Raw genomic sequence first — 14,246 nt, forward strand, 5'->3', positions numbered from 1 at the left:
ATGACCACGAGGGCCACATGAGAATTAGTACATTGGCCCGAGGGTACATTAGTACATTGCACCTCGCCCCCCGCTGCCCCGGCCCTGCCCCAAGTTCAGCCCTTCCATGAGGCCCCGCCTCTTCCCATCCCTTCCCTGCCCCCATTCCCAGGAGGGGTTCAGGGTGCGGCAGGGGGCTCAGGGCAGGGGGTTGGGGTGCAGGAGGGGTGCGGGGCGCAGCCGGGGGTTTGGCTGCAGGAAGGGTTCGGGAGGTGGGCTACAGGCCGGCGCACACCGGAGGCAGGGCAGGCTCCCTGCCTGCCTGCCTGCCTGCCCGCCCTGCCCCCACACTGCTCCAGGAAGCGGCCGGAACCTGGGGGAGGGGAGGGACAGGGGTCTGTGTGTTGCCCTGGCCGCGCCTCCAGGCACCACCCCCACAGCTCCCATTGGCCGGGAATGGGGGACCGGGCCAATAGGAGCTTTGGGGGAGGTACCTGGAGGAGTGGCCAGGGCAACACACAGACCCCTTGGCCCCCCACCCTTCCCAGGTCCCGGCCGCTTCCCAGAGTGGCGCGGGGGCAGGGTGGGCAGGCAGGCAGGGAGCCTGCCCTGCCTCTGGTGCGCGCCGGGCCGGAGCCGCTCTTGGTAAACGCAGGGGGACCGCAGGGAGCTGTCGGGCCGCAGGAAATAGCCCCGCGGGCTGCGTGTTTGAGACCCCTGGTCTAGTGAGATTATAGAGCTACCTTAAATAAGCTCTTGCTGTGACTTTTATCTTGGTCTTTTGTGAGCTAGCGGAAAGTTGATGTGATGACAGCAGATAAGGGTATTCGTCTTTGAAGCTCATTGGTTGGTTCTGTGGAATTTTTTTAAGTCAATCATTTAGAGATACAGGCGACATAAGCTGATTATTCCTTCCTGAGCTCGTACACCACAGACAAGACTGGAGAGGGGGGAGCAAAACGGAGGTCAGGCGGGGCAAACGTTCTCACAGCCAGTACAGCTTTGCTGCCTTCCCTGATGGGAGCTGGGTCATAGCCGTGGTTGTAACAGGCGTGGACTCCTGCTCTCAGAGACTTTGAGGGAAACCAAATGAAAACCTGGATATTAATTGCCCCACCCCTTGGCCTTGGAACGGTGAGAAAAGTTCAGTGCCCCACGTGCTGGGGTTACTTCAGCACCAGCTTATATATTAAACCATTGTATCAAAGGCAAGTCATGCTCTGTGAAGAAATGTAACCTCAGGAGAAAGGACACCTGTGCCTTTGAGAACACTGAGGGATTCCTGCGTGGCCTGTCACTCTTTGCACAGGGACTCTTATGCCATAGCCTGAGGAGCAGGTCTTTCTGGTTTTCACTGAGCTGGGGGAAGCTGGAGCAGAGGTGGGATCATCAGTATTTATTCACAAACATCTCAGCAATCTTTCTTTCTTCTCTTTTAAATTCTTCTGGAGGTAACATGGAGAAAGAGCTTCCATGAGGCTCCTCTCAGTCTGAGCTCAACCAAGTCAAGCTGATTTTGGAAGATAAGCTTGCTGTGGCTCTCTGGAAGGGAGGAGGAGAAGAGGAAACAAAGGACTGTGGCTTCACTGCTAGGTTGGGGAGAAGTGTCTTCAAACTGTGGAGCAAGCAGCTGGGAGTGTGGTGTGTGTGATTTCCTGGCTTTTTTTCGTGCTTTGCTTGTTGAATATGGGTTAATGGCATTTGACCATGGTGTTCACCCAGCTACAACTGGAGCTGTGCTTCCATGGGAAGAAACTGAGAGGTTTCACCTGCAAGCTGACCAGGTCAGCGAATGGATTTCTCCCAGAGACGTCCTTCTCCATTGCCGTCCAGATCTTTGTGCCATTCCTCTTGGCTGGTTTGGGCATGGTGGCTGCTGGCCTGTTGATGGATGTTGTTCAAGTACGTATGTGTGATTAAGCAGCTTAGTAGCAAGGGGCTGGTTTGCCTTGGTGACCTTGCATATGCATTTGTAATTCGTGTGTCTAATAAGCATGTTTGCCATCGGGTCCTGCCCAGGCTAAAGAGCATCCTCTTTGTGTCAATATGTAGGAAGGGCTCTTCCTAAATCAGGGTGTTTGGCTTTGTATTTAGGGATGGGCGGCTGGACAGACAGTACCCTAGGTACGGTAGAGGAACGGTTCCTCCCATTCTGTGCCCAGCCACGCATTTTGGGGCAACTTGTATGAAGCTGCACCAGGCCACAGTACTGGGATCAAACAGATGCTATAGCATATTCATCTGTTGTACCATATTCATTCTATCCCCCACAGATCACCAGTGAGAAAGTTCCAGGTCAGAGCTGTGGTTAACATGTTCACATTTTGAAGCAAGTTTATCATTTCAGTTCTTGGATACTAGAGGTTATTTTCATTGATTATTCTTTAATCTTGAAGGCACTCAGCTATCCTGGTGATAGGCACAGAATAAGAAAATAAGACTAGAATCTAAACATTTCTGGGCCAGATTCTGATCCCATTTACTTGGGTATAAATTCAGCATAACTCCCTTTGACTTCAGTAGAGTTATGCTGGATTTACACTACTGTGCCCAAGATCAGAATCTGGCCCGTCTAGCTTTCCTTTGTACTGGTGGCGCAAATAGAAACTCAAAATTTGATCTTGTTTGGGTACCTTATGTGGGTGGATTTGCAAATCAGAATGTTGGCACAGCTTCTGCTGCTTTCAGACTGTTATGTACCGTGTTCAAAAGCAAGCTGGAGTTCATAGGATTCTCTGGCACTTGTACCCCAGCAGGAGCCATGTACGGGCACTGCTTTATATTTGGGGGGGGGGAGTCTTGCTCTGTCACTTGACCAAGGAAAATAATGGTGCAAAGAATGAATTGATTCAAGGGAATATGATGTGAGGAGCAGTAAAGAAAGAATGGCTAACTGAAGTAGTGTATCCTGATGCTGAACTATGCCTAACAACCCACCTGTGCTCTGCTCCAAGGCACACACCTACCTTTTAGCCTTACAGGAGCTCCTCTCCTTAACCATCTCCCCTGTGCTATATAATAATACTTAGCACTTACTTATCTGCAGCCTTATCTTTCAGAGCAGGATACAGGCATTAAAATACTAATCCTCACCAAGTCCTTGTCAAGTAGGTAAATCTTAGGCTTCGTCTACACTAGAAAATTAAGTTGGTTTAACTATGTTGGTCAGGGGTGTGAAAAATCCACACCCCTGAGCGATCCATTTAAGCCAACCTAAGTCCCTCTGTAAGCACTAAGGAAAATTCTTCTGTCGACCTACCTACCACCGCTCAAGGAGGTGGATTACGTACGCTGACAGGATGGCTTCTTTTGGCGTAGGTAGTGTCTACACAGAAGTGCTATAGCAGCTCAGCTGCAGCATTTTAAGTGTAAACGTTCCCTTAACGTAAAGTGTTAAAATCCTTTGGAGTTGTTGGAAAGCGGGATCCTGTTCAAGAATATTGCTGTACCTTTGTATCTGTCTAGGTAGAAAATATATAACACACACTTGATGCACACATTCCAACATACTGCACACGTGATATAAATACCAGACTCTGTACCTAATATATACTTAATTTATTTACACATTAGGGTCTTGGAAACTTGTACAGGATGGTCCATGCATTAAGCAAAATAACAGGGAAAAGTTTCTAAGTTAATAGGAAGAGAAACCATTGGACAGTGGAATTGACTCCCAGAGGAGGTGTAAGCATCATTGCTGCTATGAATCAAAAATAGCTTAGAGGAGATGTTTCTGCAATAGATTGCAGTGTTGCCGACCCCAAGCATTCAGAAATCATGAGTCAGACCCAAAAACATCATGAGATGACTTAATAATCATGAGATTTCAAAAAATAATATATTTGGGGCGCTTTTTATTTGTGTTCTGGTCTTTGAGCCAGTAAGATTCATGTTTTCTAACTTTTCTCCACAACAAAGAGGACGAGAAATTTACATCCTTTTAAAACAGGCTGAGATTTTGATGTATTCATGAGACCCCAAGAGCTGTGAACTTAAGGAAAATACCACAAGACTTGACATGAAATTGTGAGAATTGGTAACATTGAGATTCACCAACCCCAGAGGCCCTTTCTAGCTCTCGTAACTGACTCTGTGCCCCGCCCTTTAGCAGGAGCTGGTCTGACACTGAGAAATCTGTTTTAAAGGATTTCCAGTTACTGCAACAAAGTGCTTTCCAGCATCCCCTTATTTACCCTTGTTAGAGAGATGTGAACACACAGAAACAAGTACCACCTTGATAATGGAAGTGAATGCTGTGTAGTGAGTGTACATGAGTTTACTTACACTGCTCTTGTTTTGCCAAACAGCAGCAGAGTGGCACTGTGCTGGAAGCTGGGACTGGCTATATATAATTTTCAGGGCCCTACCTTGCTGTAAAGGGGCATGTAGAGGCATGTGCCTCCTTCTCTGGTCCTACTGCCAAAAGATTGAGAGGTGAGTTGCCACTCCACTCCATGGATTATAAGTCTGCATGGAACTCCCAAAAGCACAGGGCCACAAGCAGTTGCTTAACATTGCAACACTCAGGGTATGTCCACACAGCAAGTGGTGGCTCATGGCAGCAAGTCTCAGAGCCTCATCTAATGCTATTGGGCTAAAAACAGCTGTGTAGACATTGCGGCTGAGACTGGAGTTCAGGCTCTGAAGTCTACCCCCTCCCTTGGCATCTGAGCCCGTGCCTGACCATGTACGCCACTACTTTGAGTGGCATAACATGAGCCCAAGTCTGTAGACCCGAACTCTGAGACTCGATGTTACGGGCCGCTACTTGCTATGTAGACGTACCCAGAGAGTCTTGCCACTGATTTCAGTGGAGTCAGGATTTCACTACCAGTATTTTGCAAGCTGTGAATGAGTGAGGGGAAGAAGGAAGGCAGGTGGAAAGTAAATGCCTCTGTATTGTGGCTGCAAGCACTTTCCCATTTACATGGCTTCCTACAGAAGGCATGGAGGTGGGAAGTGCACCAAGCTATGCTCTCTATTTTTGGCTGCTCTTCGAGATAACTCCTTTATTCCAATTTGCAAGCTTAGCCAGGGAGAGAGGCCACACTGTTTCTTCTGATCCATGGCGATAACAAGCTGGGGAGAGGAAGTGGCTAGATGCATTCCTGTGGGCCTTTTGAGACTCTAGAAAAGCAGATACAGTCAAATGAACAGCTCTCAAATCAGAGACTAATGCAGCAGCAAAAAAATACAGTAAATCAACTTCTTTTTTTAACTGCATCCCATTTGCTTTACCAAGTTACCAGCTAAATAATAGCAGAGGGACAGAGGAATTAAAAAGTGTAGGCAAGGGAGAAATGAACTATACAGTCAATTTCAAATTTGAGCTGAGAAGAGTCAATGAAACCTGTTCTGTACTCTGTCACCCCATTGTAAATTTCCTGGAATTGTGCACCCGCCTATTTCAGGGCTGAAGTTGGCACAGTGATAGGTTCCAAATGCTAAATGATAGCACAATCTGAGATATATGCAAATTAATCTATTTGTACTTTAATTTAAACAGATAGAATTTCTATTGAGGCCCAAATCTTCAGCTGGGCTTGACACAACTAGAGGGGCTGGGAAGGTGGTTGTAAATCAGCTTTATGCATCCCCAGTGAGTAGCCTCAAGGCTACTCTAGGATGCCCTGACTGGTAGCAGCCCCTCAGAGTCTGTTCCTCCCTCTGGGGATAACCAGAATGGCTCAGTGCTCTAGTCATGGCCATGATTTGCTCCCTGCACTGGGGGCGGAGTATGGCTTAGAACTGCTCTGGCTAGACACTTCCACCTACCCCACAGGAATTTGCAGCCAACATGTTGAACCGGCTTCCAGACTGCTTTGCACTGCTAGAGAGGCACCAGCCTTGCAGACTACAGGTTGGTATCTGGCCCACTGTGTTACATTAATGTGAGGAATCAGATTTGATCCAGGAGGATTACATTTCAAGCATGAACATTCAGGAATAAAGCTTCTCTTTCATCCTCAGTGAGACACTGTCCACATTATAGCCGTATGCATGAAGTATTCTTCACCATTGGTTGCTAGTAGCACATGAGATTGTTAGCACTGACAGGGATTTTTATAAAATTATTTGCTTTATGCAATGTATTATGTTTAACTTTTTCTGCTTGGATTAGTTTGGACAGTGAAATGAGGGAGGTCAGTTTTATTTTGGGTTTCTCGTGAGTTTCACTTCCTAGTTTTGTGACATTAACACAGTGTAGGCTTGCGATACTGCAGGGGGATGTTCACGTTCCTCCTAAACCTGTTTTCACTTCACTTGGTGTTGGAGGAATCATGAAAATGTTACTATTCTTAGACTCAGTCCTGAAGTCTTTATTCAGGCATCTCCCCTGCTCCCTCCCAAACACACACACACACACTTGGGCTGCAGTCCTGACCTGCTGCACCCATCTGTTGCTCCAGACCGACTGCCCAATCCTGCTCTGCTAATGCAGCTCAGGACTGAGATGCCACGCCACCCAGTATTCCAGCCCTGAGCTTCTCCGACAGCACAGGCCAGCTCACTTCAGTTTTGCTCTGACCCCAGTGCAGATGTGAAAGGCCCCCGCCCTGCTTTTGGTCCTGTACGCCTATGAAATGCCACAGAATCTAGCTGGAATATTCCACCTGGGAAGCTGTCATCTCTGAGGACTGTTCCTCTATATCACTGGTTTTCAATATTTTTTTCATTTGCAGATCCCTAAAAAATTTCAAGTGGAGGTGCAGACCCCTTTGGAAATCTTAGACATAGTCTGTGGATGCCCAGGGGTCTGCAGACCACAGGTTGAAAATCACTGTTCTGTGTTAACTGGTTTCAATCTTTGTGTTTCATTCAGTTCAGATTGTAAACTCTTTTTGTTCAGTTTATACAGCAGTTTGCACAAGGGGGGCTAGTCCAGTATGGGGCTCCAGGCACTATTGCAGTACAAATTATAATAATTAATACTGCCTTTGGATTCCTGGCATGTTACTAATGAGACTCTCTAATGGGGGGAAAATGAAGTGATCTGAATATTGTGGGTTTTTTTACTTTTTTTTTTCATTTTTAATTAATTGTCCATGGACCCACAAAGTAATTCATATAAAAGATACAATATGTAAAGCGAAGCATTGCGAATCGTACAAGGCACTCCATTAACTTAGCCTACTTTGGCTTGAAGCCTGCAGGATCCATGCAGGAATCTGAAGAATACAATAGAAACTCAAAAACATATTCGCAAAAAGAAAAGGAGTACTTGTGGCATCTTGGAGACTAACAAATTTATTTGAGCATAAGCTTTCGTGAGCTACAGCTCACTTCATCGGATGCATATTGGTATGACAAACCATGATCCTTAAAGTTGGCCTGCAAAAGAAATTAAACACTTGTGTTTCTGTCCTTTTTTGGCTTCTTTTTATGTATAAAACCTGCAAGCTTGGGGGAGGTGGGGTGGCAGGAGGTAAAGTTATGCCTGTTCTTTACAGGAAGAAGATCAAGTCTGGTCTTTCCTGTTTTTTCTGGAAGACTCACTGGAAGGATCAAATGTGTACTGGAGGGAAGCTTTCTTACCCCTTAATTAAAGAGGGGTGTTTGAATCTTTAACAAATATCTCTTTTCTTTTTTTCCACCCCAAATGTATTTCAGGTGTTTGAGTTAGGTGTTGACAAAATCAAACAAAAGTTAAAGACTTTCAGGTAGTATGACTAGTACGCCTTCCCCACTCATGTTAGCTCTTAACATCCCGTAGCTTATTTTTCCAGGTCATCACTACAGGAGGCTCAGAAGAGATGTTTTGCCCACCACCTTCCTCACTTGTAGTGGGTGTTTATTAAATTAGGTCTATTTGTGGCCTGATTTTCAAAGGTGCTGACTGCCTGCAGATCCCAGTGTCTTCAGCTGGATTAAAGTCTGCTGAGATGCCAGGCCACTGACCTCTGGACAATGGTGTCAGTGGGAGATCCATCCACTTACACCGGGGCTGAATTTGATCCTTGTATTCCTAACTGGCTCCACTGGGCAACAATGAAACTGGAAGCGACATTAGGAGGAACTTTGATAGTCCTCCTCAGTTTGTCCCAGAATCAGATTTCCCACAGTAATTGAAAAGGGGTCTTGTTGCAGCACTTGGATCAGTTTCAGAATAGCTCTGCAGACTTCAGAACCTTCTGATAAGCTTGTCTGGTGTGTCACTCCTCTCCAAGAGGATCTCCTCTGGCTGCAGCATGACTATCTGTTAACCTCCTGAACATACAGTAGTTCAGTGCATGGCCAGACGTTATCTTTAAAGGTATATTCAAATAAGTTGCACATTATTTCTGCATTAGTCACTGAAGCCACAGTAGAATCTCAGAGTTATGAACACCTCGGAAATGGGGGTTGTTCGTAACTCTGAACAAAACATTCTGGTTGTTCTTTTAAAAGTTTACAACTGAATATTGACTTAATACAGCTTTGAAACTTTACTATGCAGAAGAAAAATACTGCTTTCCCTTTATTTTTTTAGTACTTTATATTTAACAGAGTACTGTATCTGCTTCTTCTTTTCTTTTCTTTTTTTGTCTCTGCTACTACCTGATTGCATACTTTTGGTTACAAATGAGGTGTGTGGTTGACTGGTTTGTTCGAAATTCTGGTGTTAGTAACTCTGAGGGTCTACTGTACTTGAGATTTCAGATCGTATAGAATGTCACAGTTTGAAACATCAGCTTCATGTAACTCAACTCAAAGGCAATCATCGGAATATGGGGATTGCCATACTGGTTTAGACCTGCAGTCCATCCAGTTCAGTATCCAGAAACGCAGGGTGGGAAGATGCTTCCAGGAAGGTATCATCCTAATTCCTAATAGATAGAGATTGTCTTAAGCCCTAAAGCACAAGTATTTTTTATACCCTGTTCAAAATCTCTTTGTCTTGACTGTTGTGACTCTGGATAATAATAGTCATTAATAACATCTCTTATTTGTGTAGTACCTATCTGCCCAAGAGATCAGAGAACACTTTGTAAACTCAAAAATTGTTTCACGCACCATCAGATTACAGCTGCCTCTGGGGTGGAGCACACCAGTTGTTCACAGTGCATGCCTTATGTTTTAGGACAGGAAATGAGCCAGGGAAGGAGAACACCTATCTAGGCAAAATGGCATTAGATGAGGTTGACGTTCTTCATGTTGCCTTCCTTTTTAGCACTGGGATGTGTTTCGGACAATTACAGAAGTTTTTATCCTGGTTCCTGCCCTGGTTGGCTTGAAGGGTAACCTTGAAATGACCCTGGCGTCCAGACTCTCTACTGCTGTAAGTGTAAAAGCTTTGGGGGGAGTGCGGGGTTTGAGCAGGAAGGAATCCTTTGACCAACAGGTCCTACTTTCGCACATGCGCGCACGTGTGTGTGTGTGACCGAGAGAGAGAAACAGAGACCCCATCCTCTTCTGTGTGTGTGTGTGTGAATCAGAGACCCCATCCCCTTCCCTGCTAAGCTGAAACAAGGTGTTTCAGGCGGGGGGAGTGTTAAAAAAGGTTCATCCCAATTCTGCAGCTGGTCGCCTCTTAAAGGATGATTCATCCATATGTGTCCAGTTGCCGGTGGTGGAGGGTGTTGCAAAAATTGAGAGAGACCAAAGAGAACATTGGTTGTACACACAGTGGCTACCAGTGCTGAGCTGTGGGCTGCACTACTGAGATGTCTCCCCTTATGGCCACTGACCGTTATGGGTACTGACACTTTCCTTCCCATCCCTGGCAGTGAGCTGTCCCAGCAGACCAGCATGTGGATGTCCCTAAGTTCCCACAAGACTTCTTGGGACCGTTAGTAGCTTCGGCAACTTATGGCATGATCTAGCCCCTCTGGCAGCAGCATGATCTGTCCTTTAGGAGTCCTTTTGTTGGTTTGTGGGATGCCCCTACTGCAGGTCTGCCCCTGAGACAGGCCAGGCCACAAAACTGCTTGTAAAGAATAAATAGTAACAAACAGTTCAGCTGTGCTCTGTGCACGAGGTGACAGGTTTTCTCTGCTGAGTCTGACAGTGGGTTGGACTGGAATCTGAGTAGCCTGAAAAAGAAAGATAATATTTGTCATCTATAGCCTGCTTCTTCCTTATTCTGAAGGGTATTTTTTTCCCTTGTGGGAAGAAGGCTGCGTTGTTTTTTTATTGTGTCGTTTCCCTTCAGTTTGCACAGCACAATCCATCAGTAGTTTCCATCAGCAGCACCAGTAGAGATGGGCCCAGGTGGTTATGGGCTCTGTCAAAGGCCACAGTCAGCCTCCTGTATCTGGCAGAAGTGACTAAACCATGTGACTCTTCTGAGCATATTTCCGTCTCTCGGCAGCACTGAGCTCCTGACGCTGTACGTCAGCATTTTAACAAGCAGGCACCTGAGCTGCGAGCCTGGAATTTGCACACTCGTCTGTAGCACCTGCAGAGCTTGCACTGGGATGTTGGCACTAGGTGGGTGCTCACACGTGGGATCAGCTCCTGCAGACACAGTGCACACAGCTCAGGTACCTGCCTTTGAAAGTCTGGCCCAGCGTGTCTGCTGATATCCTACCCCACCTGCAAGAGACCAGAGCTGAACTCTGGTGCCCTTCAGAGGCTAGGGCAGGGGGATACTCATTAATGAGAGAGGGGGAAGTGAGGAAGACTGGGGACACTGGCTAGCATCTTTCATCATGCTGACGTTCACTTACTCCCTCCTAGAGGGTCCAAGTGAAACCCTCTTGCTGCCAGTGCCACAGGAGTTCTTTCACGTTCTCTTTCACGTTTTCTTTCACGTGCCTTTCACGTTCTCTCTTGATTTCCAGGCTAACACTGGACAGATGGATGATACCCAGGAACAGTGGAAAATGGCCACCTGCAATTTAGCCCTGATTCAGGTAAGCAGCTCCATCTGGAGCTGGAAAAGGCTCCTTTCTTTTGCTAAACTGCCCTCTCAGGCTGTTCCGTCTCGTTACATTCTATAGTGAGTGTTTGGATGGAATTGGGATTTTCTCTTAGAGGAATTCAGCTGGAGTTTGGCTTTCTGGGGTGCAGTTTCCTGAATGTGGGGTGGAATGATCCCCATGTCTTATTAGTGCCATGCTGGTGGTGATGAAGGGGATCGCAGGCTCCTGTGTATGTGTTCAGGGTCACGGACCCCACATGGAACTCTGCATACCAGCTGATTTTTGCCCAACAGGTACAGGCCACTGTAGTGGGGCTGCTGGCTGCCATAGCTGCTGTCATCCTGGGAGCGATCTCAAAGGGGCACGTGGAGCTGAATCAGGCTGCAGTGCTCTGTGCGAGCAGTGTGACTACAGCATTCATAGCTGCGCTCTCCCTAGGTGAGTCTCGTTAACCCCACCACACCCGGTAATTTGGGCCAGTGAGAAACCACCCTTTCCATGCACATCTGCTCTCCATGGACTGTTTGCTCTTTTCCCATCTGGGACACTGTTCAGTAGCTGACATGAAACGATTTTGGGGTCTTGGTGGAACTTCCAGTGGACAGGCAGCCAAATCCCAAAATATTACTGGATTATTAAAATCACCACCACAAACTGACACCTAGGGAGGCCAAGGACTGAATGCACCATAGAGTGAGAGCTCCCCTCGCACCCCTAGTTAGGAGACAAGATGTGATGGGGTGAGCTTGCCCTGCTTCATCCATGCTGTACCTCTTCTGTGAAGAGAAGACTTCAGTCTCCAGGGAAAGTCCAGAAACCACCTCATCAGCCTCCTCCTGGCACTGGCCAAGGTGGTGCCATCCATCAGTCCAAGAGAAGAATGTTGGATGTGGGGGTTCGCTGTGACTTTGGGGCCTTTTTTGGGTTCCTCATTCATGCACACACATCTGCGCAGAATTCTCATGGGTGGTGTCTACTGACTCCTTGAATGCCTTCTTTGAGCTGCGGGTGTTGTCTGCTCTCCTCCGCTCCATGTCCCTTTAAATTCCTTTGTTTTGTGTCTGTGTCCTGCACCCCCATCCCTTTTTGTTCATTTTTGTCCCATGATCTGTTGATTTCTGGGTTCTGTGGCCTCTCTCACACCCAAAGGGTGGGCCATTCATTTGCTCTGCCCCCCGTGCCAGTCCTCAAACAGCTGGCGCCATCCATCCGCTCTAAACTCTCACACACATTTTTGTTTTAAAGACAGAAAAGAAATTCAGTGTGTTCCCAGTGCTCTGAAAGTTCAGACACTCCTCCCCCACTGGGATTCTCTTCAGACCAGTTAGGGCTGGGGCTCATTCCTGCTGCAGGGCAGCAGCAAGGGGTGCTCTATGTTAAAAGCACCATTCTTCAGAGGAGTCCCTTCCTGTTTCTCCCTGGTGGCCAATCATATATCATTTTGAAGACCCCGGGGAAGATCTTTGAGCATATCCAAAGCCCAGTGTTCCAGCCAGCCAGTAAATGCAGTTCACTGATTAACACACATAAGTGCCCATCCAAAAGCTTTGGGTGCTCCATCTTGCAGTAAGACTGCCTGTAACACTCAGGGCTGAGTGTGAGTGACGACTAAGTGCAGAGTGGGTGTTGTAATCACCGTGCTGCCAGGACGTGCGGTAAATTGGTACCACACTGAAAAATGCCCTGGGTTATCTGAAGCATCCGATGAAGTGAGCTGTAGCTCACGAAAGCTCATGCTCAAATAAATTGGTTAGTCTCTAAGGTGCCACAAGTACTCCTTTTCTTTTTGTGAAGTATAAAGGGCACTTCATGCATACACGCACTGCTCTTTTACAGCATCTCTCACACACACACACTTCTCTCTAAGAGCATGTCGATCTAGGGAAATATGGTATGCTTTTGATAAGGGATGGGAAATGGCTGTCAAAGCTGTCCCTTTCCTCACGGAAGGTCAATGGTAGATTAGTATGATCGAGTGTTTAAAGCATGGGGATGGGAGTCAGCACTCTTGAGTTCTGTTTCTGGCTACAGATTCACTTTTTGAACTTGGACAAATCACTTCATTTCTCTATCTGCATGGCCCTCTCTGTGAAATGAAGATAATCGAGCTGAGTTCTTGGCAGGCCGTTCCACAATGATGTCATTATAAGGAGGGTCTGGTTAAAGGGAAAAGTAGGAATTCACACATCTGCCACAAGAGAGCAGCATGACATCCTTATTAGTGACTGAGTGGGCAGCAATGTGTTGTGTATCTAGGGTTGCCCAACCCTCCAGGATTGTCCTGGAGTCTCCAGGAATTAAAGCTTAATCTTTAATTAAAGATTGTCATATGACGAAACCTTCAGGAATACATCCAGCTAAAATCGGCAACCCTATGCAGTAGCCTTGCACACATGGCGTTGTCTAAGAAAAAGAGGATAAGTCAGAGCGTACAGATGTTCCTAGGCCAGAGTCCAAGAACAACAGGTGCCTGTGCTGAGGAGCACTAGACAACTTCTCAGAAGTTTATAAAAACCTCACAGCTTTTATTAACCTCTGTTCCTCCAAAGAATTGACTGGATGTAAAAAGGAAGGACTTTGCTGACACACATTCAGCTAATGTTAAGGTCTTTCCTAGCTACGGTGACAAGTTGCTGTTGTGTGGACATGTGTAGTTAAGGAAGCAGGTCGTGTTTGTGCATCGAAGGGAGCCAGGTGATTTGTGTCATGGGGGGAAGGTGTTTTGGGGGTGCATTGTGTGCACGTGTTAGAGGGGAGGGGCTAGTGTGTGCACGTGTGTGAGCTGTTGTCTGGAGGTGTGGTGTTCGGAAGAATGGAGTATGTTCCAGGCACACATGGAGATTCAGCACTCGCAGGCCTTTGTGAGCAGACACAGGTTTCTGAGCCAGAGAGTGTTCTCCTTTCCTGGCCTGCGTCCCCCATGCCATGCCAACGGTGGTCAGCAGGGGATGCAACGGTGGTCAGGTGCCTCGGGGCAGTGGCAGAGGACAGAATGCCATGGGAGGCTCGAAGGACATTGGATCTGGGCTTGTTTTGGAGGCTGGAGATCAGCTACTGCCCTGAACAGTCACAAAACACTCAAGTCAGGCTGATAAACGTGTCTGTCAGTTGACTTGCCCACAGATAAGAGTTTTGTCTGATCTCTGCCAAGGTCTCATTTCCCCAAAAATGAACTGTTGCTGCTGCTGTGACTCTCCAAAGCATTTTGCTGCGCTCTGTTCTGGTTTGCACTGCTGTAGCAGGACGCTCTCTTGTTCTCAGAGTCTGACTCTCACCTGGCCTTTGGGGTTTCTATTAATAAGCCAAAATTCCATCCTCACCAACCAGCAGGAGACTGTGCCCCAGATCCTGAGCTGCAGCTGAATTTTGCTTAGCCCACCTCAGGATGGGGGGGTGTACGTGGCTAGAAGCTACTTTTAT

At 47.0% G+C, this 14,246-nt stretch overlaps 1 protein-coding gene across 1 annotated transcript in view; it reads left to right on the forward strand.

Annotated features, from left to right (window-relative positions):
* Nucleotides 1-14,246, forward strand: part of SLC41A3 (solute carrier family 41 member 3) — a 36,399-nt gene that overhangs the window by 8,619 nt on the left and 13,534 nt on the right. Inside the window, exons 3-5 of the mRNA XM_084634431.1 lie at nucleotides 9,134-9,241; nucleotides 10,746-10,817; nucleotides 11,120-11,264. Coding sequence (XP_084490557.1) covers nucleotides 9,134-9,241; nucleotides 10,746-10,817; nucleotides 11,120-11,264 — 325 coding nt within the window. The remainder of the gene's footprint in view (nucleotides 1-9,133; nucleotides 9,242-10,745; nucleotides 10,818-11,119; nucleotides 11,265-14,246) is intronic.

The sequence above is a fragment of the Lepidochelys olivacea genome, assembly GCF_965140295.1.
Source record: "Lepidochelys olivacea isolate rLepOli2 genome assembly, chromosome: 7".
Lineage (NCBI taxonomy): Eukaryota > Metazoa > Chordata > Testudines > Cheloniidae > Lepidochelys > Lepidochelys olivacea.